General features: G+C 40.6%; 1 protein-coding gene across 1 annotated transcript in view; it reads right to left on the minus strand.

Moving 5' to 3' along the window:
- The window catches only part of bms1 (BMS1 ribosome biogenesis factor), a 117745-nt gene that overhangs the window by 41731 nt on the left and 52353 nt on the right, over positions 1 to 23661 (minus strand). Inside the window, exons 11-14 of the mRNA XM_043678628.1 lie at positions 20775 to 20873; positions 14066 to 14220; positions 7176 to 7257; positions 3969 to 4051 (exon numbers count right to left, since the gene is read on the minus strand). Coding sequence (XP_043534563.1) covers positions 3969 to 4051; positions 7176 to 7257; positions 14066 to 14220; positions 20775 to 20873 — 419 coding nt within the window. The remainder of the gene's footprint in view (positions 1 to 3968; positions 4052 to 7175; positions 7258 to 14065; positions 14221 to 20774; positions 20874 to 23661) is intronic.

The raw sequence follows: 23661 nt of genomic DNA on the forward strand, positions 1-23661 counted from the left end.
GTGTGCAGTTCTGGTCGCCTCACTTCTTTAGGAAAGTGGAAGCTTTGGAGAGGGTGCAGAGAAGATTTACCAGGATGTTGCCTGGAATGGAGAATAGGTCGTACGACAGGTTGAGAGGTGACTTGATAAAGGTGTAGAAGATGATCAGGGCAATAGATAGAGTAGACAATCAGAAACTTTTTCCCCGGGTACAACAGAGTGTTACAAGGGGACATAAATTTAAGGTGAAGGATGGAAGGTATAGCGGAGATGTCAGGGGTAGGTTCTTTACCCAGAGAGTGGTGGGGGCATGGAATGCGCTGCCTGTGGGAGTGGTAGAGTCAGAATCATTGGCAAACTTTAAGTGGCAATTGGATAGGTACATGGATAGGTGCTTAAGCTAGGACAAATGTTCGGCACAACATCGTGGGCCGAAGGGCCTGTTCTGTGCTGTATTGTTCTATGTTCTATCTCTTTGCTATAGCAAAAAGCTTGAGTTCTGTTTCTCTGCCAGAATTTTCTCTTAATGCTCTTTTCTCCTGAACTGAAGAAACATCACATGTGAGACAATCTATTTTACTAAATTTAGCTTTGCCAAGGGTGCGTTTATGGGATGTTGCTATATTGGAACAGTTGCTGTTTAGTAGTTAAACAATCTGTTACAGAGGGACCTCGATTATCTGAATATTGGATTATCCGAAGGGGATCTCAAGGTCCCAATAGAAACATTAAGTCAAAGAGCTGTTTCAACTTTGATTGTACTTGTAAACAAAAGACTCAATGACTAAAAACAAACTCGGCTCACTGAAATGGTGCTGAGGACAGTCCAGGCACTGTCTCCAAATGACTGACCTCCCGCCCTCTCTCTCTCCCCCGCATCCACCCCATCGTGCACCCACAGTTTCCCTGGAGTTCTACACAGGGGTGTATCTTAAACCCTCCTTTCCCAGAAAAATCTAACACAGATCTGTACAGGGCAGAGGTCGAACCTGCCAATAAGTTGTGTGCACTATTAGGAGACTTACTCTACAAAGGCAGCAGCAGCAGTCTTACTGTTGGTGTAGTCCAGCTACCCTGGATGGGGGCAGGGATGGACAGGAGTGCGGGTTGGGGAAGTGGAAGCGGATGGGATTGGAGCAGGTGGGGGGGACGGGCATGGGGCAGGTTGGGAGCAGACAGGATTGGGAAGACGGGCAGGCAATAGGGGCGGACAGGGGGCAGGGTCTTGCGCGCAATATGCTGCTGCCTAGTCTCCTGAACGGGGAACAGACTTCACAGAAAACTCCGAGCCCCAGAGGAAATCAATTAACTGCATAATCAATTATCTGAATGAAATATTGCCTGCCTATGTAGTTCGGATAATCGAGGTTCCTCTGTATTCTGTTAAGCTGTCCAATAGAGTTAAAGCTATATAAATTTCTTCTGTTGTATTTTAACTAAGTGTGTTGTGTTTAAAGCCGAGTAGCATTTGACCAATTGAACACAGAACCTTTAACCTAAGTGCCTTTAAATAAAAGTTAGGGTCTAGGCTATCTCAACATAGCCGAACGTAGTTTTGCCTGGTCCTTAACAAATCATTCCTATGTTCTACAACTTAATGTTTGAAAGATTCCAACTGCCTTGTTTGCCCGGTTCTCATCAACACTAACCTTGTTATTGATTTGGTCAAAGAAGGATAAAAGACCAAAATGCGATTTATTTGACACTAACACTAAATGCTAGTTAGTCCACAGCAGGAGCATTCCCTAATTTGAGCAACAGGATTGGAAAAAAAAGACCAGGACAACGTTTTCACAAGAACTGAGGTGATAATGGGTAACTTCAAATAGATCTTCCACACGTTACAGTGACAAAGGAATCAATGTAAAAAGACTTCTTTAAACTGATTCATGGCATGGTCACGAGCAACCCACAAACTGACCTATCAGGGAATACAGTTTGCAGCTACATGCTGATTTGAACATGGGTCTAAAACTTTCCAGAATGAGTATAAAGGGGGACTTTGCGTCAATGTCTCCGTCCCATTCTTTTGAAAGAAAGGCCCAAATGCTTGCAATTGATGAAGAAGAAAGTCTCATTAAATTTTAACTACTTTTAATATTTCTAAATATTTAGTACAATTTGGTATAATTCTGCTTGTCGTTGGTATTTAACTAAAATACAATAAATTCTTCAATGCTGTAAGAAGCAAGTTAGACAAGGGACAACCAATGGACGGGATTTATTTGGATTTCAGGGTGGGTGAAAAGAGAAACATACTGACAATAGACAACAGCATAATCAGAAGGATTAACACTCTTCTCTGCGATAAAGAGTGGGCACATGTGTGAGTTACAAAGTAACAAGAGATGTACAGCACAGAAAAAAAGGCCCATCAGCCCATCTACACTGGTAAATTATTGGAGCTGTAGGCTGACAAGTGCCTATTTGCATTTACCTTTTTTGATAAATTGGCGAAAATGCAAAATCTCGCCAAATGGAATTGTAAAGTGCAAAGATAGGGAGGAGGAGTATTGGACAAGATGGATTTTTAAATGATTAAAGGAAAGAATAGGAGGTTAGAATTCACCACATGGAGATTAACGTGGAGAAAATCTCTAGTGCAGAATTTACGGTCAGTAAATTCAGCTGTGCACTGGGATATCTGACAATTTTCCAAGCAACAGAAACAAAATTTTCACCATTTATCCCATTAAAAACTTTCAAAATTTTGAAATGTTTGTAGATTTCCTGCAAAATGTCTGGTCTCCTTGAAATTGGTATTAGTTTCTGAGCTTCCCTTTCCTGGCATCACATTTGTTCCCTCTCCAAGTTCTATTATTCCTTCCTCTCAGGCAAAACCCAGAACTTGAACAATGGCCAAACTAATTGTCTTGACATGAGCTTCCTTTTATTCTCAACAGCCCAAGCAAAAATAGAGTCATAGAGATGTACAGCATGGAAACAGACCCTTCGGTCCAACCCGTCCATGCTGACTAGATATCCCAATCTAGTCCCATCTGCCAGCACCTGGCCCATATCCCTCCAAACCCTTCCTATTCATATACCCATCCAAATGCCTTTTAAATGTTGCAATTGTACTAGCCTCCATCATTTCCTCTGGCAGCTCATTCCATACCACCCTCTGCGTGCAAACGTTGCCCTTTAGGTTTCTTTTATATCTTTCCCCTCTCACCCTAAACCTATGCCCTCTAGCTCTGGACTCCCTCACCCCAGAAAAAACACTTTGTCTACTTATCCTATCTATGACTCATGATTTTATAAACCTCTATAAGGTTACCCCTCAGCCTCCAATGCTCCAGGGAAAACAGCCCCAGCCTGTTCAGGCTTTCCCTGTATCTCTCATCCTTCAACCCTGGCAACATGCTTGTGAATCTTTTCTGAACTCTTTCAAGCTTCACAACATCTTTCCGATAGGAAGGAGACCAGAACAGCACACAATATTCCAACAGTGGCCTAACTAATGCCCTGTACAGCACAACATGACCTCCCAACTCCTGCACTCAATACTCTGACCAATAAAGGAAAGCATACCAAACTATCCTATCTACCTGTGACTCTACTTTCAAGGAGCTTTGAACCTGCACTCCAAGGTCCCTTTGTTCAGCAACATTCCCTGGGACTAAAATGTGACTTTGTAAAAGGAAATCAGCCTTTTCCAACCAGACTTTCAGCTTTACACATTTTTCTACAATGTAATGTCCTCAAATACATTGCACAAACTTAACTGAACCTGCCAAACTTACCTTCATAGTCAGTGCCATGTTGCCAATCTCTTAATGAATCATTTCAATTAGTTGAGCACTTGCGATCCTGTGAATCAAATACAACTGCAAACTGAAAATGCAGAGCTTGGACCTGCACAGTAAAGCTAACTGTCTAAATCCTAAGTCAATTTTCATGCTTATAGTCGAAATGTGTAAAATTATTTCAAGTAGTAGGTGCCATTTTAAATCCTTTTGGTGGCAAAGGTTTTCTGAAACACGAACCTCATGGTGTTGTTTTAGGTCCCCAGGCTGCCCTGTATGAACCTCTCCTGTCTCCAGATCCTCAAATGCTCCATATACAGAATCTGGAAGAAAATAACAACAGTGCAAAGGAAGAACTTAATAAATAGAAGCAGGGATAGACTCTTTAACTTGCTCTACTGTTCATCTGATTATGTCTGATCTGCTTCAGATCTATTTTTCTGACTGCTCTTCATTTCCCTCAAATTCCTCCAGCTGATCTAATATCTATTCCAGCCTTAAATATATTCAGTGATGGAGAATCCACAGTCCACTCATGTCGGGAACTCCCAAGATTGACAACCCTTTGAGTGAAACAAATTCTCATTTCAGTCATGAATCATCAATCCCTTATGCTGAGACTGTCACCACCCCACCACGAGCACTACCTCATCCTCCTGCAACCAGTACCACTTCAGGGGGTAAACAAATTCTCAGCACTGACCCTGCTAAACGCCAGAGAATGTAGACACAATTGACTTAGCCTCACATTGTCATACAAGTTACTTATCTGCACACCACTCAGTGAGCCTTCGCGGCACTGCCAAGTGAGGCAGATTCTTCCTTCCATAAGGAAACCAAAATTACATATAGCACTTCGGATGTGTTCTCAACAAAATCCCATACAATGGTATCAAGAGTGCATTGTGCTTATATTCTATAATCCCTTGAAACAAAGGACAAGCATTCCATTTACTTTGTATCTGCACTGCATATTTGTGTTCCTTTCACTAGCTTACCAAAGTCACTTCATACATCATTTTGAAGTTTCATACATTTTAGAAAATATTCTGGTTTTCTATTCTTATGACCAAAGTAACTAACTTCAGAGGTGCACATCCAACTGTCACTCATTGCCCACCCATTTAACCTACATATACCTCTTTGCAAACTGCGTCCTTTTCACAGTTTACATTCCCATTGAGTTTTCTATCAGCAGTAAACTTGGATACAGTACTCTGACTCACTGCAATTTATGTTAGCGACTTGGACAAATAACCAAGATCCCAGCATTGATCCTGGCAGCACTCCATTCTGTCAATTTGAAAATACCTCATTCCTTGTATTTCTTATCTAAACCTCCATCCATGCCAATTATCCACATCTCATGAGTTTATTCTGGCACTCTCTCAACTGCATTTTATAATCCCATGTATATTTTATCCATTAGCTCACCTTTAGCTACCCCACTAGTGTTGCTCATAATTCACAAGGAGTCACAGACATCAGCCTCTGTTTGCTGCAATTCTTTGCCTCACTGTCACTCTACTAGAGATGTACTCTTTCTAAATTCATGATGGCTTTGTCTAATTATACTAACTGCATTGTTAAAATTTGCTTAACAATAGATTCAAGCAATTTTTTAACATCTAATCGGTCCATAGCTCCCTATGTTGTCTCCATCATCTCCTGAATAGCAGTGCTTTATTTGCTAAATTCCCATTTACTGGGGCATTTCTAGAGAATTTTGGAAAATCATAACTAGTACCCACAATGTCTACAGCTATCTGTTTTACAACCTTAGAACATATACCATCAAGCCCTGAGGACTTGTTGGGTTTTAATTCCTGAAGTTCCTCCTTTGCAATGTTCCATTTGTAGAAGTTACATCAAACTCCTGACTTTTTTTTAAAGCTCCTTTATTTCTTGTATATGTATTCTAATGACACTGATGAGTGAAAAAAATGTCAATTGTAGATTGCAATGGGAATGAGAAATAGCCAGGGTAAAGTATAAATTATGTTTCCTGTTCCCACTGAGAGCTTGTTGTGCAAATATTGTCCATCTACAGGCCATCAGAGAGTAGGATAAATGAAAATGGGGGTCAGAGTGAATTATAGTACAGTATTTGCTTAATTCCACTTAAGTAATTGTCACGTGACTGTAAATTAAGGGTCTAAAAATCATAGTCATAAATTACACTTCCCAATGGGATTTGTATTATTTTGTTTCCTCGTGTCTGATCCATCATTGAATGTTTTGAAGCTCAAACCCTGCCTCAATTTACTAAAACCAGTTCGGACAATGTTGTAAAATTGTGTAAAGTAATTGTAGATTGTGAGACAGGAAGTTAGAATTTGGTATTTGTAAAATTGTAAGATGCTACAGGTGGAAAGCATTGCATGGTCCCTTTAAAGATGGCATTTTTTTCTGTGCTTAGAGATTGAAATGAATGTCTGTGAGCAGCAGCTTGGAGGTTTGCAGGTGCACAGAGAGCCCGGACTGAAACATTTGTATTGAAAGGCTGTAAAGTTAGCATTTGAGAGTGTGATACTGGAAACGCACAGCAGGTGAGGTGGCATCTGAGGAGCAGGAAAATTGACGTTTCGGACCAGAGCACTTCATCAGTAAGCAATTAAATTTGCAGACCAAGCAGCAGTTTTTATCAAGACAATATGAATTTAGTCAATCAATTTGAACCAGGTCCTTCGATACCAAAAACCTATGAAATTTAAGTCTGATGGTTTTGACAACATAGGACCAATCCTATGTAAGAAATATTATCTCATCACAGGTATAAAAGAAGGGGGCAGTTGGACAAAGACCTCTGAGCAAACTGCCATCTACCAGAGCTAAAAGTCCCCCATCTCGAGAGAGAAAAATTGGCTCTCACAGTCATCTATGCATTAGAGAAAGCATCATCAAAAAGAAAAATGGTACTAACGATGGAAAAGGGCATTCCTGACAGAAGAATTGAAGGAAGCATTCCTGACAGAAGGCTCAACAGGAGAAGACCCAGAACATTCTGGAAGACCCATAACCTGGCTGTAATTTTCCAGACAAAATTCTATATTTTTGTTATATGTGGGATTTGTACTTATTGGAACAGCATACAAGTAGAATCTTGTTATTTGAGAATACTTAGTTAGTTAGAAGGGATTTATTCTGTTTGTTAATAGTTTAGATAACTTTCTCACTGTTAGAGTTAGACAAAATAAATTGTTACTTGTTCATTTTAAAGTGAGTGTCAGGGATTTGTTTTACTTAACCACTAGAAGTTGCTGAAAAGCAGGTTATACCACTTTTCACATGCTTTTTACAGATTAAAAGGCAAGGTGCTCCTCTTTGGGTGCTTCAGTTTTATCACTTGGGGGTGGAGGGATTGTCATTCTCCATTTTATACCAATAACTATTTCTGAGTGTTGTTCAGCAACAGAACTCAATTGTCTTACTCTATCTCCTACATACCATCTTCGTCAAGGAGAGTGCTCGCATCCTTTTCAGTTTCCCATTTTCCAGTCACAAAACAATCCCGGATACTGTTCATCACCTGTGCAAACAAAACAAACGTTTCAGCAAAAGCACTTTTCAAAACAAACCTTTCGCCCTTCAATTGTAACTGCTGAAGCATCAACTCCTTTTGGAAAGAACAAGAATTTCAGCACTCTGCAAAAAACAGTGGGGACTAATTAGAGTGTGCTTTTAAAAGGTGAGTAAAGGCCCACCTCTTTACACTATCCTGTTGAGCCACCCAAGAATCTTGTATGTTTCAATAGGGCCATCTTAAATTCTTAAGCTCCGCACTACTCAAACTCTCCTTATAACAAAATCCTGGGATCAACCTCGCACACCTTCTCTGCACTGCCTCCAATGCCAGTATATCTTTTGTTAGATAAGAGGAACATAACAGTTCACAGTATTCCAACTATGATCGAACCAATGGCTTGTATAGTTTTAGCAAGATTTTTAATACTTCATTTCCTCCAAAATAAAGGTAAACTTGCCCGTTACCCACTTAACAGATGCTAGGCTTTTGTGATTTACATTTACACTTCCAAATTCTTCACTGCTGCAGCTTCTGTGGTCTTTCTCCATTTAAATTGTATTCCACTTCTCCATTCTTTCTGCCAAAATGCATGACCATCCATTCCCTAAGACATTATATTCCATTTGTCAAGTTTTGCCCATTCACCTTACTTGGCTACATCCCTCTGCAGAATCGCCATGTCACCCTCACCACTTGCCTTACCTCATGTTTGTGTAGACTATGATATATTCACTGTTCTCATCCAAGTCATTCATACCTTTTATGAATGTGGCCACAGGACTCATTTCTATCTCATTCTGACAGTTCCAAGTTGCCACCCTGAAAATGTCTCCTTATCATAATTCTGTTTTCTATTAGTTAGTCAATCCTCTAACCATATTCATACATGGCTTAAACACTATGTGGCCTTATCTTATAAAACAGTTTAACATGTGATACCTCATCAAATTCCTTCTGGAAATCCAAATACATTATATCCACTGCTTCTTCCCTCTTGTCTCGCTTGTTTCCTCCTCAGATAATTTTCAAATTTGTCAGGAACGATTTCCCCTTCATAAAGCCAGGCCAACTCTGGTTGATAAGCTATACATTTCTAAATATCCTGCTATTGTTTCCTTCGTAACACACTGACATTTTCCCAAAAGGACATTAAGCTAACTGGTCTATAAGGACTAGGAGAAAGTGAGGACCGCAGATGCTGGAGATCAGACTCAAAAAGCGTGGTGCTGAAAAAAAACACAGCGGGTCAGGCACCATCCAAGGAGCAGGAGAGTCTACGTTTCGGGCATAAGCCGTTCATCAGGAATGTGGCCTATAGGTAACTTTGTTTTCGTCTCCTCTTTTTGAATAAAGATATTACACTGGAGATTTTACAATCACCTGGCACTCTTCCTGAACTTCAAGATTCTTGAAAGATTATTACCAGTTCATCCATTATCTCTGCAGCTACTTCATTTAATATCCTTGGATGCATTCCATCACGTTCAAGGCATTTAATGATTTTTAGCAATTTTAGTTTCACTTGAGCATGTAACTTATAAAAAATGTTTCGCGATTTGCATATGAAAGAAGGGAAACTAACATGGTCATTCTAACAGACGAGAAACTTAACAAACAATTAAGGTATTTTTCAATGTATAATTTCAGTTACATCACACTGTGAACTTTTGCTCTAAATTCTGCGTCTTACAATCTTATCCTTCACAACCACCTGATGAAGGAGCGGCACTCCGAAAGGTAGTGCTTCCAATTAAACCTGTTGGACTGTAACCTGGTGTTGTGTGATTTTTAACTTAGTTTCCCTAGTACTTTTTCCTCAAGTGATAGTTATTTATTTCATCTCCCGACCTTGCCCCTTGTTTATTTAGTAATTTTGATATGCTAATGTTGCAATGCACTGTGGAGACTGATGCAAAGTCTCAAATACAAGTTCAATTCCTCTGCAATTTCCTGGTTCTTTATTATTAATTTCCTAGCTTTGATCTTTAATGGCCCATGTTCACTTTAGTCTCTCTTTTCTTATATATTTAAAGAAGTTCTTACTGTTGTCTTATAATATTTACAAATTTACCCTTAAAGTTTGTTTTCTCCCTCATTCTTTTTGGTTGTCTTTTGTCAGTTATAAAAATTTTCCCAATCCTCAGGATTACCCTAATCTTTGCCAGATTGTCAAAGCTTTTCTTTTAAGAAAGCATCAAATTGGCTTTCCCAGTTAACCATAGTTGATTTATCCCGTTCCTAGAATTGCAGATTAACACAATTCCAGACATGCAACACAGATCCAAATAAATGCGAGATGATTCACTTTGGGAAGAATAACAGGAAGGCAGAAATACTGGATCAATGGAAAGATTCTTGGTAGTGTGGATGTGCAGAGACACCTTGGAGTCCACGTACATAGATCCCTGAAAGTTATCACCCAGGTTGATAGTGCTGTTAAGAAGGCATACAGTATGTTTGGTTTATTGGTAGAGTGATTGAGGTCCGGAGCCATAATGTCATGCTGCAACTATACAAAACGCTAGTGCAGCTCCACTTGGAATATTATGTATAGTCCTGGTCGCCCCATTACAGGAAGGATGTGGAAGCATTGGAAAAGGTGCAGAGGAGATTTACCACGATGTTGCCTGGTCTGGAGGGAAGGTCTTATGAGGAAAGGCTGAGAGACTTGGGTTTGTTCTCATTGGAAAGAAGGAGGCTAAGAGGGGATTTGATAGAGACATAGGATGATCAGAAGATTAGATAGGGTAGACAGTGAAAGTATTTTTCCTAGGATGATGACGCCAGCTTGTACGAGGGGGCATAGCTACAAATTGAGAGGTGATAGATTTAAGACAGATGTCAGAGGCAGGTCGTTTACTCAGAGAGTGGCAAGGACATGGAATGCCCTGCCTACCAATATAGTTAACTCAGCCACATTGGGAAGATTTAAACAATCCTTGGATAAGCACATGGATGATAATGGGATAGTGTTTGGGGGGGGGGGGGGGGGAGAATGGGCTTTGATCAGTTCACAGGTCAGCGCAACATTAAGGGCTAAAGGGCCTGTTCTGCGCTGTATTGTTCTATGTTCTATAATTCTTCTTTCTCAAGAGAACTCAGGATAATGTAAACTTCGGCTGACACATGACAGAATGCTTTCGAAATAGAGTTCCGCAATTCAATATGATCCTTCTATTAGAAAGAATTTTTAAATGATCCAGACTGTACTAAACATTCTAAATTAATTTAAAATAATCAGCCACATTTGCAGTGCGTTGTATTTAATCATGCCAGAAGCTACAATCAGAAACAGACAAGATCTAGTTTTGTAAAAGTAAAAAAATACATACATTTTACCCATTTTTCCAATAAGGTACAATCCTTAGCAGTATCCTGACAAATCAGAATCTATCTACCTAGGCTGAGAATTAAGACTACCCATTAACTGTTCTTGCTGCAACTCCATGACGAGAACGAGGGTAGGTCCGATCAAGGACAGTAGTGGGAGACTGTGCAATGACGAGAACGAGGGTAGGTCCGATCAAGGACAGTAGTGGGAGACTGTGTATTGAGTCGGAAGAGATAGGAGAGGTCTTGAACAAGTACTTCTCTTCAGTATTTACGAACGAGAGGGACCGTATTGTAGAAGAAGAGAGTGTGAAATGGACTGGTAAGCTAGAAGAGATACCTGTTAGGAAGGAAGATGTGTTGGACATTTTGAACAACTTGAGGATAGACAAGTGCCCCGGGCCTGACGGGATATATCCTAGGATTATGTGGGAAGCAAGAGAGGAAATTGCAGTACCGTTGGCAATGATCTTCTCGTCTTCACTGGCAACGGGGATGGTACCAGGGGACTGGAGAGTAGCGAATGTTGTGCCCCGGTTCAAAAAAGGGAATAGGGATAACCCCGGGAATTACAGGCCTGTTAGTCTTACTTCTGTGGTAGGCAAAGTAATGGAAAGGGTACTGAGGGATAGGATTTATGAGTATCTGGAAAGACACTGCTTGATTAGGGACAGCCAGCACGGATTTGTAAAGGGTAGGTCTTGCCTTACAAGTCTGATTGAATTCTTTGAGGAGGTGACCAAGCATGTGGATGAAGGTAGAGCAGTGGATGTAGTGTACATGGATTTTAGTAACGCATTTGATAAGGTTCCCCATGGTAGGCCTATGTGGAAATTCAGGAGGCATGGGATAGATGGAAATTTGGCCAATTGGATAGAAAACTGGCTAACCAGTCGAAGGCAGAGAGTGGTGGTAGATGGTAAACATTCAGCCTGGAGCCCAGTTACAAGTGGAGTTCCGCAGGGATCAGTTCTGGGTCCTCTGCTGTTCGTAATTTTTATATCTCTGGTGGTGGGGTCTGTTTGGAGGTGGAGGAAATGTCAGTGGATGATGCTGTTTATGCTGAGGTTGATGCGGTGAAAAGTGAGGACCAGGACGTTGTGTCCTTGTTGCGGTTGGAGGGGTAGGCCCCACCACTAGGGATGTATTTCCTTTCCCACCACTTTCCGCTTTCTGCAAAGACTGTTCCCTCTGAGACTACCTGGTCAGGTCCACACCCCTACAACCCACCCTCCCATCCTGTCATCCTCCCCTGCCACTTTAGGTATTGCAAAACCTGCGCTACACCTCCCGCCTCACCTCCATCCAAGGCCCCAAAGGAGCCTTCCACATCCATCAGTTGGAATGCGCTGCCCGTGGGAGTGGTAGAGTCAGAATCATTGGCGACCTTTAAGCGGCATTTGGATAGGTACATGGATGGGTACTTAATCTAGGTTAGAAGTTCGGCACAACATCGTGGGCCGAAGGGCCTGTTCTGTGCTGTATTGTTCTATGTTCTATGTTCCATGCCAACGATGGCCAATGGAGACAATCAACAAACTCTTCTCATGTTATTTAAAATACTTTTTCCATCTTTTGCATCGAAGTTCTGATGAGTACAAGACAAATAGCTTCAAAATTTTGCTTCTTTTTTTTAGCAACATTTAGGTTTTGTACTAGCAATTATAAATAAAGTCTGCAATAGCTTTCATGGAATCATTGAATTCCTACAATGTGGAAACAGGCCATTTGGCCCAACTAGTCCACACCGACCCTCCGAAGAGTAACCCACCCAGACCCACTCCCCTACCCTATTACTGTACATTAACCCTAACTAATGCATCTAACTTACACATCCCTGAACACTATGGGCAATTTAGCATGGCCAATTTACCTAATCTTGACATCTTTGCATTATGGGAGGAAACCCACGCAGACACGGGAAGAATATGCAAACACTACACAGACAGTCGCCGGAGGCTGGAATTGAACCTGGGTCCCTGGCGTTGTGAGACAGCAGTGCTAAACAGTGAGTCACCGTGCCGTCATTTTGAAATCATTTGAACCTGAAATGGATCTTGGAACGAATCAGGACTAGTAAACTTTAGATTAGTTCTCCAAATTCCAGTGTAATATATAATCATAAGATATATGACAATTACAAATTAAAGTGCATCCCAAAATCTTACAACTTCAGTGGGACCGGTTTCAAAGTTTAAAGTCTCAGTGTTCAATATGAACAAACATCAGTACGCCAATGAAACCTACTCCATTCTCAGGTCATACTTACATCAGATGGTAGAGCAATAAATCATCATGCCTGACATGCAAACAAGAGCAGTCTAGGAATCAACTCAAGGATCTCACAATCTGTATAGATAAGTATATGCACACTGAACTAATGAACAATCAGGGGTAGGCTTTTGAAAATCTAAATACGAATGCTAATGGAAAATTAGTGAATTACAAAGGACTGCAATAATTGCAAGGCACAGAATAAGTGAGGAGAAAGTGAGGTCTGCAGATGCTGGAGATCAGAGATGGAAATGTGTTGCTGGAAAAGCGCGGCAGGTCAGGCAGCATCTAGGGAACAGTAGAATCGACGTTTCGAGCATTAGCCCTTCTTCAGGAATGGGAGAAGGGCTAATGCCCGAAACATCGATTCTACTGTTCCCTAGATGCTGCCTGACCTGCTGCGCTTTTCCAGCGACACATTTCCATCACAGAATAAGTGAGAATAAGTGAGCTGAATGGTGAGATGGTATAAGCACTTTAGTTGAAAATATAACACAGTTCACTTAGAAAAAATGCCAAATGGCAGCATATTCTAAAAATGGGATAACTCTGTGGACTAAAAATTGGAGAAGGGAGTAGACAAATAAAGGGATTTAAAAGCTAAGTGCACAAGACAGCAGCAACTCACTGATCAGATTAGACATGAGGTTCAATGAAATGAAGTTTAAAACATAAAAAGTCTACACTCTTGCAGTGTGTACTGGTCAAGTTTGAGTAGGATTACTGTGCTCAGTATTAAGCTCAGACCCTTAGAAGGTTACCCTGGCCAGTGAGAAATCCTGTTTCAAGTCACCATGATCCAGTGTCAGGGGGCGATGAGATGTGATGATAAAATCAGTGAATAAGGATATTATGAAGGAGCTGGGATTACGACGTTTAAATTAATGAGAAACATGGCTGCAGTACAGGAGTGCAGAACGTTCTGAGAATTCAAGATTCAATGTGAACTTGAGTTAAGATACATGTAATGTTTATTATCAGCAGGTTTGGCAGCATCTGGAGAGAAACAGAGATAATATTATCAATCTCACTAGACTCTTCTTCAGAAACCAAGTCATATTCAACTTGAAACAGGAACTTGGTTTCTCTGTTGCTCGTCTGGCTGAGAATGGCTGAGTATTTCAAATGTTTTGCCTTGATGTCAGACTTCCAGCATCCAGAGTATTTTGCCTTTATTTGCACAATTGTCTTTTGCTCACAGTCTTACCTCTGCCAGGTCCCAGTCATGAGGGTTTTTCACATGAAATACTGAGGAGTCCAAACTATTGATGTTCTTTTTGGATTCTTTGTCAGGCCTGCTTACATGAAAGATACCTCCCAACGTATCATCACCTTCCTGATCCACCTCATCTTTTTCATTTACTAAAATGAAGATAGAAAAGGTCATTTAATTTCATTCAACATGTCCCTCAAAATGGCAGTGATAGAGACACTGTGTAACAAATTTATGATACACAGAACTAGGAGAAATCTGCTTAGCCCCTGAAGACTGTCTTGATACTCATTTGGATCATAGCAATTAAGTTTTCCAACTCTATTTATTTAGAGTGGTAACACAGAAATCTTGACACCTTGTATACAAACAGATGAATGAGGCCCTTCGAGATAGCTCCACCATTCAACAGGATCTGTTTATATTCCAAATTCCACATACCCATTTATTCCCAACAACACTTGATTCCCCTGCCTAACAAGAATCTATCCACCTGTCTTTAAAATATTTCATGACGCCACTGCCGGTGCCTTCTGAGGCAAAGTTCCAAAGTTTCTTAACTGTCAGAGTAAACTAACAGTAAATTGTGAAAGGGTAGCCCTTAATTTTAGGAATATCCCTAGTTCTACACTGACCCCCAAGAGGAAACACTTTTCCACGTTAACCTTGTAAAGGCCACTTTGAAGTTTATAAGATTCTACCAGATCACTTTTCACTCTAAGTGCTATCCAGCCAACCTATCCCAACAGTTGCAGGATTGAAGCCCACCTTTTACTTAGAAACACATGAAGTCAGCTATTACGAGGGGGCTTTAAATTAAGGGGTGGTATGTATAGGACAGATGTTAGGGGTAGATTCTTTACTCAGCAAGTCGTGAGTTCATGGAATGCCCTGCCAGTAGCAGTGGTGGACTCTCCCTCTTTATGGGTATTTAAACGGGCATTGGATAGGCATATGGAGGATAGTGGGCTAGTGTAGGTTAGGTGGGCTTGGATCGGCACAACATCGAGGGCCAAAGGGCCTGTACTGCGCTGAATTTTTCTATGTTCTAAGATATTTGGAAGTTAGTGTCCACGTCAAGTCGATGCAATACTAACCAAGCCAACTCCAATTCCTGTCAATTTCCAGGGCTGGCTAATCTGCTCACTTCAAGGACTGATGAATGCTGTACTGAAGTACATTCCCAACAGTTCAATTCAAGGGACTATATGAAATGAAGTCAGAGCTGTTCCACAGAGCAAGACTTTATCACACTACAGTCTCCTAATCAGAGGCTTCACTCAGGGGCCACAGAAGTTGAATTGTAGAAGTGTGTTAATTATGCTAAACCCTACATGACTATTCATATTTGAAATGAAAACAGCATAATTTCTCCAATGCTTCGAAACAAACTGTGACGAAAATGTGAAGTGTGATTAGAATAAGAGAGGGGTTAGAACAACTGGAGAAACAAAAGCATAATGGGAATATCACCATTACAGATAAATAATCCAGATACACAGGTTAACTTTCTGGAGACATGGATTCAAATCCCACCACTGCAGCTGGTGGATCAATTTAAAACCATAAAATGTAGGGGCAGAAGTAGTCTATTCAGCTCATTGAAGTTGTTCTGCCATTCAATAATATCGCGGTTGATCTGATAATCCTCAACTCCAATGTTGTGCTTTTTCATCATAATATTCAATTACCTTACATTTTAAAAATATCTGTCTGTCTGTCTGTCTCACCCTTGAATATACTTAACCCAGCCTTGACAGATCTCTGCAGTAAAGAATTCCACAGATTTACTTCTCAGAAGAAATTCTTCCTTATCCACTGTCGAGAACAGGCCACCTCTTACCTTGATATTATGCCCTCTAATCCTGAACTCGCCCATAGAGGGGAACAAACAAACCCGAATTATTGAAATAATTATTTTTTAAAAAACTGAAATTGAAATCAAGTCTAATGATGGTGACAGCACCATTTTGTTGCAAAACCTGTCTGGCCCACTAATCCTCTTCTATCATGCTTACCTGATGATGAGGTATGGTAGTGGCATAGTGGTAATAACAATGGACAATTAATCTGGAATTTAGGCTTATGCTCTGGACATATGGATTCAAATCCAAGCATCGTAGAGGATTAAATTTGAATAAGAAGTTTGAAATTGAAAAAAGCTAACTTGATTGAGTTGATGTCTGCTAACAATGATGATTCAGGAAATCAGGTCACAATCATTTCATGCATGCTCAGGAACAGCCTGCTTTATAATTGTGAAATGTAAAGACTTCAATATCCACCACCAACAGCAAAATAGTAGCATCAGTACTGACAGAGCTGGCTGAATTCTAAAGGACATGGCTGCCAGACTGGTGTGCAACAAGTGGTGAGGGAAGCAACAAGAGAGAAAAACCTTTCTTGACACTATCCTCACCAATCTACAGGTACACCTGTCTATGTCATTAATAAGAGTGACTACTGAATTGCCCTCATGGAGATGACATGTCATCATCATTTTGAAAAATATCTTCCACTTTGTTTTGTGTCTCAACCACTGAGCTAAATGGGATAAATTTTGGTGAATCCAGCAACCCAAAATTGGAAGCAATGAAGTGACTTGGACCATCAGAACTGTTCTCAACTAAAATCTGCAATCTCCTGATTCATCATGCCCACCCATTCTATTATGACCCTCAAGCTGAAAGACGAACCCTAGTTCAAAGAAGAGTATAGGAGGACGTGCAAACTAGCACCAAGCACATTAAAAACGAGATGTCAATTTGGTGAAGCCACAACACAGGAATACTTGCATGCCAAGCAGTGGAGAGAGTATGCAATAGATCATACAACAGACCTGCAGTCCTGCCACATCCAGCCATGGTGGAGGGTAATGGACAACTATCCCACCTTCAATGACGAGGAGCCAAACACAACAGTGCAAAGGTAAGTATGAAGAATTTGCACCAATCTTCAGCCAGAAGTGCCAAGTGGATGATCAATCTTAACTTTATCCTGAATTCCACAACATCACAAACACCAGTCTTCTAATAAATCGTTTCATATGATATCAACACAGCATTGAAGGTGACTGGCACAGAAGATTTGTTCTCCAGAACTTGAGCCCCAGTCAAGTTGTTCCTATAAAGCTACCACAGCAGGATCTATCTGACAATGTGAAAAATTGCCCAAATATGTCCTTTCGACAAAAACAGGACAAATCCAACTAGCCATTAATCACTTGCCTATTCCTCTCTTCTTGATTATCAGTTAAGTGATGGAAGAGCTCACTGACAGTGCAGTCAAGCAGCATTTGCAGAGGAATAACCTGCTCAATGACACCTAGTTTGAGTTTCACCAGGGCCAGTGTTCCTGACCTCATCACAGCCTGGTTCAAACATGGAGAAAAGAACTGAATTCCAGAGGTGAGGAGAGACAGAAAGCCCCTGCCATCAAGACTATATTTAACTAAATATGGCATCAAGGAGCCCAAGAAAACTGGAATCAATGGTCATCGAGGGCAAACTTCCACCTGATGGAGTCATATGACTGCAGTTGTTGGCAGTTAATCATCTGAGCTTCTGGATACCTTCGCAGGAATTCCTCAGGGTACTGTCGTTGGCCAAACTAGCTGTAGCTGCTTCATCAATTACTTTAGCGCCATAGTCGTCTTCTTCAGGAGTCAAGGTCAGAAATGGCGATGTTCACTGACACATGCACAATACTCAGCAATATTTGCGATTCTCAGATACCATATGCGGCAAAGCTGGACCACATTTGTCTGATAAGACTTCACCTGATGAAGGGGCTACTCTCCAAAAGCTTGCGATTTCAAATGAACCTGTTGGACTATAACCTGGTGTCACGTGATTTCTGACTTGGTCTGATAAGGGGCAAATACAAAGTCCCAGGTCATAGCCATCTCCAAAGGAAAATCTAAGCAGTGCCCCTTGACAATGGATGGCATTTTCATTGCTTAATTCCCCACTGCTATATTTGATAAAGTCAAATCAGGGCAGGACTTATTCACTTAATGGTAATGTCCTGGGTTGTGTTACCAAACAAAGAAACCTTAGAGTGTAGGTTTGTTGAAAATGGAGTTGCAGGTAGACTGGGTAGTGAAGGAGGCATTTGGTACACTTTATTGGTACACACTGGTGGACACTGGTACAATTAGAACATGTAAAAGGCATCTGGATGGGTACATGAATAGGAAGAGTTCAGGGGATATGGGCCAAACGCAACAAGATTAATTCAGGATATCTGGTCAGCATGGACAAATTGAACCAAAGGGTCTGTTTCCGTACTCTACTACACTATGACTCTATCGGAATCCTGGGAATGATCATTAAGCAGAAACTGCGCCCAGTCTTTTAAATAATGCAACAAATAACACACCACCCATCTCAATAAAGTCTGTTTACCATCAACATGGCACAGGTTAGGGGCATGATAGATTATTCTCCGTTTGCCCACAAGAGTACTACTCCAGCAACACTAAAAAAGTTCAGCAGTAAAGAAGATAATGCAGTGTTTGCTTGGCACTCAGTCCAACATTTCAATACTCTAGCTGGATTCTGCACAGTAAATTAGAGAGGTCTGCAATCTTCCCTATTTTAATACTGCAATCCCAGGTCTGGTACCCACTTTAGTGTCAGCTCCAAATTTGAAACCAGTGGACTAATATTACTTGCCAAAAGTATCCAGGGACTGGATATATGGCTGTACTAATCACGGGACAATTCAATAAATCTGTCAATATGTGGGTGAATGAACATTAGCTATTCCAGGTTAGATTGGAAACACAGTAAGTTCATAGAGAAGGATACCCGGCTAGCAGATTCGAACCTCACCTTTTAACAAAACACTCTCATTATGCACCTGCTGGCAACAAATACAGCCACTGGACAAACAAATTAGGGTAGAGTTCTTATAACATAGTGGCAGTGTCGCACCTACTCCAGAGGTGTATAACAACACCTCTGAAAATGTTGATGAAATTATGTAAATATTTGGGGTAAAAATTTCAGGAAATAGATGAAAGTGCCAACCAGTTTTTTTTCTTCAGAACAGTCAACAGAGATTTGATGGTCAGAATAGCCATAGTCTACAATGTATAGAATCACAAATTTACTGCACATAGCTGGCTATTACACTCATCATTTCCATGCTGACCAAAAAAAAAACTACACAACCTAATCTCACTTTCAAGCTCTTGACTTCAAGTCTTATATATTACTGACATGATTCCAAGTGATAGGTACTGGTTAAATGAACCAGAATTTATACCTCCAATACCCTTTCAGACAGAGAGTTCCTTCTTGATGAAAGGATTTCATCAAGATATTCCCTCTAAGGCTCCTGTCATGACTTCAAACCTATATCTCCTAGTTATTTTCTGTAGCAGAGGTCAATATGTCCTTACTCATTGTCCAGGTATCTCAAGTTTATACACTTCAATTAAATAACCCCTCAGCATTTCCTGTGCCAAGAAAACAATCCAAGTTTATTCCATATTTTCCTCATGATTAAATTTCTCTCACCCTAGGAAAAGGCTGAGATGCACCTGTCAAAGTGCACAAGATTATGACAGGCATGAACAACGTGATTAGGAAGTAGTTATTTCTCTTAGATGAAGGTTCAATAACTAGGGGACATGCACTCCAAGGTGTCTCTGTTCCCTGACACTTAGAGTAATAGAAATGTACAGCATGAAAACAGACCCTCCAGACCAACTTGTCCATGCCAACAGATATCCTAAATTAATCTAATCCTATTTGCCAGCATTTGGCCCACATCCCTCTGAACCGTTTCTATTCACATACCCATCCAGATGGCTTTTAAATGTTGTAATTATACCAGCCTCCACCACCTCCTCCGGCAGCTCATTCCATACACATACTAACCTGTGTGAGAAAAAGTTGCAGCTTAGTTCCCTTTTACATCTTTCCTCCTCATCTTAAACCTAGGCCCTCTAGGTTTGGACTCCCCTACCCCAGGGAAACGACCTTGGCTGTTCACACTATTCATGCCCCTCTTGACTTTATAAACCTCTATCGGGTCACCCTTCAGCCTCTGATGCTCCATGGAAAACAGCCCCAGCCTATGCAGCCTCTCCATACAGCTCAAAACCTCCAATCCTGGCAACATCCTTGTAAATCTTTTCTGAACCCTTTCAAATTTCACAACATCCTTCCTATAGCACGGAGACCAGAATTGCATGCAGTATTCCAAAAGTAGCTTAACCAATGTTATGTACAGCCAGAACATGATCTCCCATCTCCTATACTTTACACACTGACCAATAAAGGCATGTATACCAAATGCTTTCCTCACTATCTTATCTTCCTGTGATTACACTTTCAAGGAACTATGAATCTGCACTGCAAGGTCTCTTTGTTCAGCAACACTCCCAGGTCTATTCCCTTGATCTGTAGTCCTCCTTATAAACAGCACTTCACATTTCTCCACAATAAATTCCATGTGCCCCTTTTCTGTCCACCTGACCAGTCCATTCATACTATACAGTTTCTTCCTCACAAAAGCAAAGTAGTCAATAATGATCCCTGGGGAATTCCCTTGGAAACAGCTTTCCTAATTAAAAACCCTAGCATTATTCTTTGCCTCCTATCAGTGAGACAATTTTGCAAATTTACCATATCCCCTTTTTGACAATGCATTTTAACTGTTCTGAGCAGTTGGTCACACTATGTTTCCATACCTGCTCCATAGACCAGTTTCTGAAGGTTCAGAGCTGCCTGTTGCTTTAAGAAGACATTAGCTGCTCGCTGAGCCAGTCCTTCTTTCCACTTTAATGATCCTTCAGAAATAAGAAAACAAATATATTAATAGAAAATAAATATACTACATTAACCAGAAACATAAATAGAAAATGTTTGAAACTGATAGAATGATACAGGGAGCAAAAATGACTAAGATGTTATATAGAGTTGGTTGGAGGAAAAAGAAAAAAAATGGAATTGTCACAGTAACATTCATTTACATACTATTCTTCAATGACACAAAGGAGCAAACCAATTTCTATTTGAGCAAAATCTTTATAATACTGGACCCCAAGCTGATTCACAGCAGCTTCAGAAAAAAAAGACAGGCAGCACTGTTATTCAGTGAAATGCACTGCTGCCTCAGCGACAGGGACCAGGGTTTGATTCCAGTCTTGAGTGATTGTGTGGAGTTTTCATGTTCTTCCAGTGTCTGCAAAGGTTTCTTCCAGGTGTTCCAGTTTCCTCCCACAGTCCAAAGATCTGCAGGCTAGGTGGATTAGCTACGGGGTTTGGTCATGTGGAGAGCGTGGGTGCTGGGTCTTAATGGAATGCTTTTTGGAGGGTCAGTGTAGACACAATGGGCTGAATGGTCACTTTCCTCACTGTAGGGATTCTATAATTCTATGACGCTACAATATAGTAGATGACATTAGAGTAAATGAGCAAAAACTTGGTCAGAGGTAGGCTTAAAAGAAATAAAGTGACTCAAAGAGAATTAGGGTGGGAGCTGAAGCCATAGCCAGTCATTGTGGAGTGATTAATCCAGCATTAAAAGAGCGCAGAGAGGGTTGGAGGCTGGAGGAGGTTTCAAAGATGGGGAGGCGTCAGTCATGCATGAATTTGAAAACACAACATAGCACTTCACTTCACCACTTTAGTAGAAGCTCTTTCTAGGAGATAGCAGAAATGAACACCACCAGTTCCCACCCCAACACAAAGAATCGGTGGAACCCATATCCCTAAATGATAGCAGTGCCTTCAAGGTCAAAGCAGCCATTTAACGCTCTAATTGACTATTCATGTAATCACACCAATTAAATATGCAAATTAGCCAAAATATATACTTCATGTTTCATTCAACAACTGGTACATTAAATACCTCTTTCTCCCTTAATCACACTAGAATGATGCCGAATTGAGGTCTTACTAACTTCCTACTGGGCACTGCAGTACTTATCTTCCACTTAGTAAACAAGGTAAAATGACCAATGTGGGGGTGGGGGGAAATTCCCAACGCCACTCGTTGAATCAATTGCATCTTTATCAGGTTCTTGATTGTTCTAGTTGACTGCAGGCTTCACCACAGGAACACAGATTCCTGATCACACAGCAACCTACTCCAAAGAAATCCAAGTGGAGAGGGGGAAAAAAGTATTGAGCTAATGAACAAATAGCTTTTTTTAACGTGCACCATATTAGAATTAGAAAAGTTTTACAGTACAGGAGGCCACTTGACCCACCAAACCTGCACCGGTTCCCAAAAGCTAGTCTCATTTTCTAACCCTATCTGTGTAGCCCTCTAAATTCACCACTCTCAAATATATATCCATCTCTTTTTTACCCAAGTTGACCTTAGTAAGTTCACCATTTTAAACTTGGAAATGCAAGGGTCTCGTCTTTCAAACAGAAGTTCAGTTACCATGGTGTAGATTTCTAAAATGTGTTCAGAGATAAGCCTACTGAAAGAATGTCTATTTTTGATTCACAACCGATCAACTTACAAAATCTGTCAAGTGATGAGCAACTTTGAAACTTCATGTCTTAATCCATTACAAAGCAGAGGTTGACCCCCTTCTGATAATTAAAATCGAACTACCCCAGGGGAGCACCTCAGCTTAACCTGATGAAGTGCCACAGGTGGTATAACCTATCTTTCACCCACAATCCGTTATAAAGTGATGGATAAATGAAATGAAATGAAATCTTTTCACTCACTCTACAATTAACAATTTATTTATCTAATTTCAATGGTGAACAAATTAACAGAATTCTTAAACAACTGAACAATTATTCGCTAACTACTCCTTAACTAATTAAATTCTCTTGGTATGCTGTTTCAATAACACAGGACCCACTTATAGAAATCCAATTAATAAGAACAATAAATTAAAACTTAGTTTCTCAAAGTTCACATGGATCCTCCGGAATGTTCTGCTGTCCTCTCCAGCCTTTCTTCGCCGTCTCTCATGCTGTCTTCCTCTGTCCAAAACACCTTCTCAGATTTCTGAGGTCAAGAATATTTGCTAAATGGGCCTTGTACCTTTTTAGATATAATAGTGTTTTTTTAAAGAAGGCAGAGATTTCTTGTAAGAAACCAATATTTCTTTCTCAGACGATACTTGGCTCTCACCCTTTCTTCAGACAGCAGTTGGCTCTCCCCGTTCTTCCTGAGTAAACCTTATGCGCAAAGGTGAAGTCTTAGTAAAGATCGGGCACTATCTTACTTTCTAGCCATAACTAGGCTGTGCACTCTCCTGCAGCTCCTCGACTTCTTTTGGAATTTCCTTCACCACCTCAACTAATTCCACTGGTTTGGCCTCTTTTACCACATCCTCTGTCCCATCACCTTTCTTCAACCACCAGCACTGTGACTTTAAGTGTCTCACCTTATTATAGTGAAAACACACATCCTTTTCCCCAGTGCCTTTCTTAAACCACTTATGATTTTGTGTGTCATACCCTAATACTGTGAAAACACCTGAGGCCTTTCACCTCCTGTTCACCTTCATGAGTTTCTTTTTTCTCATGTGGTAGACTATTTCCAGTGTGATCTACTTCTTGTTTTTCAGTGAAGGATCTCCCTCTTTCCCAATTTCGATCCCT

The sequence above is a fragment of the Chiloscyllium plagiosum genome, chromosome 38 (genome assembly GCF_004010195.1).
Source record: "Chiloscyllium plagiosum isolate BGI_BamShark_2017 chromosome 38, ASM401019v2, whole genome shotgun sequence".
Classification (NCBI taxonomy): domain Eukaryota; kingdom Metazoa; phylum Chordata; class Chondrichthyes; order Orectolobiformes; family Hemiscylliidae; genus Chiloscyllium; species Chiloscyllium plagiosum.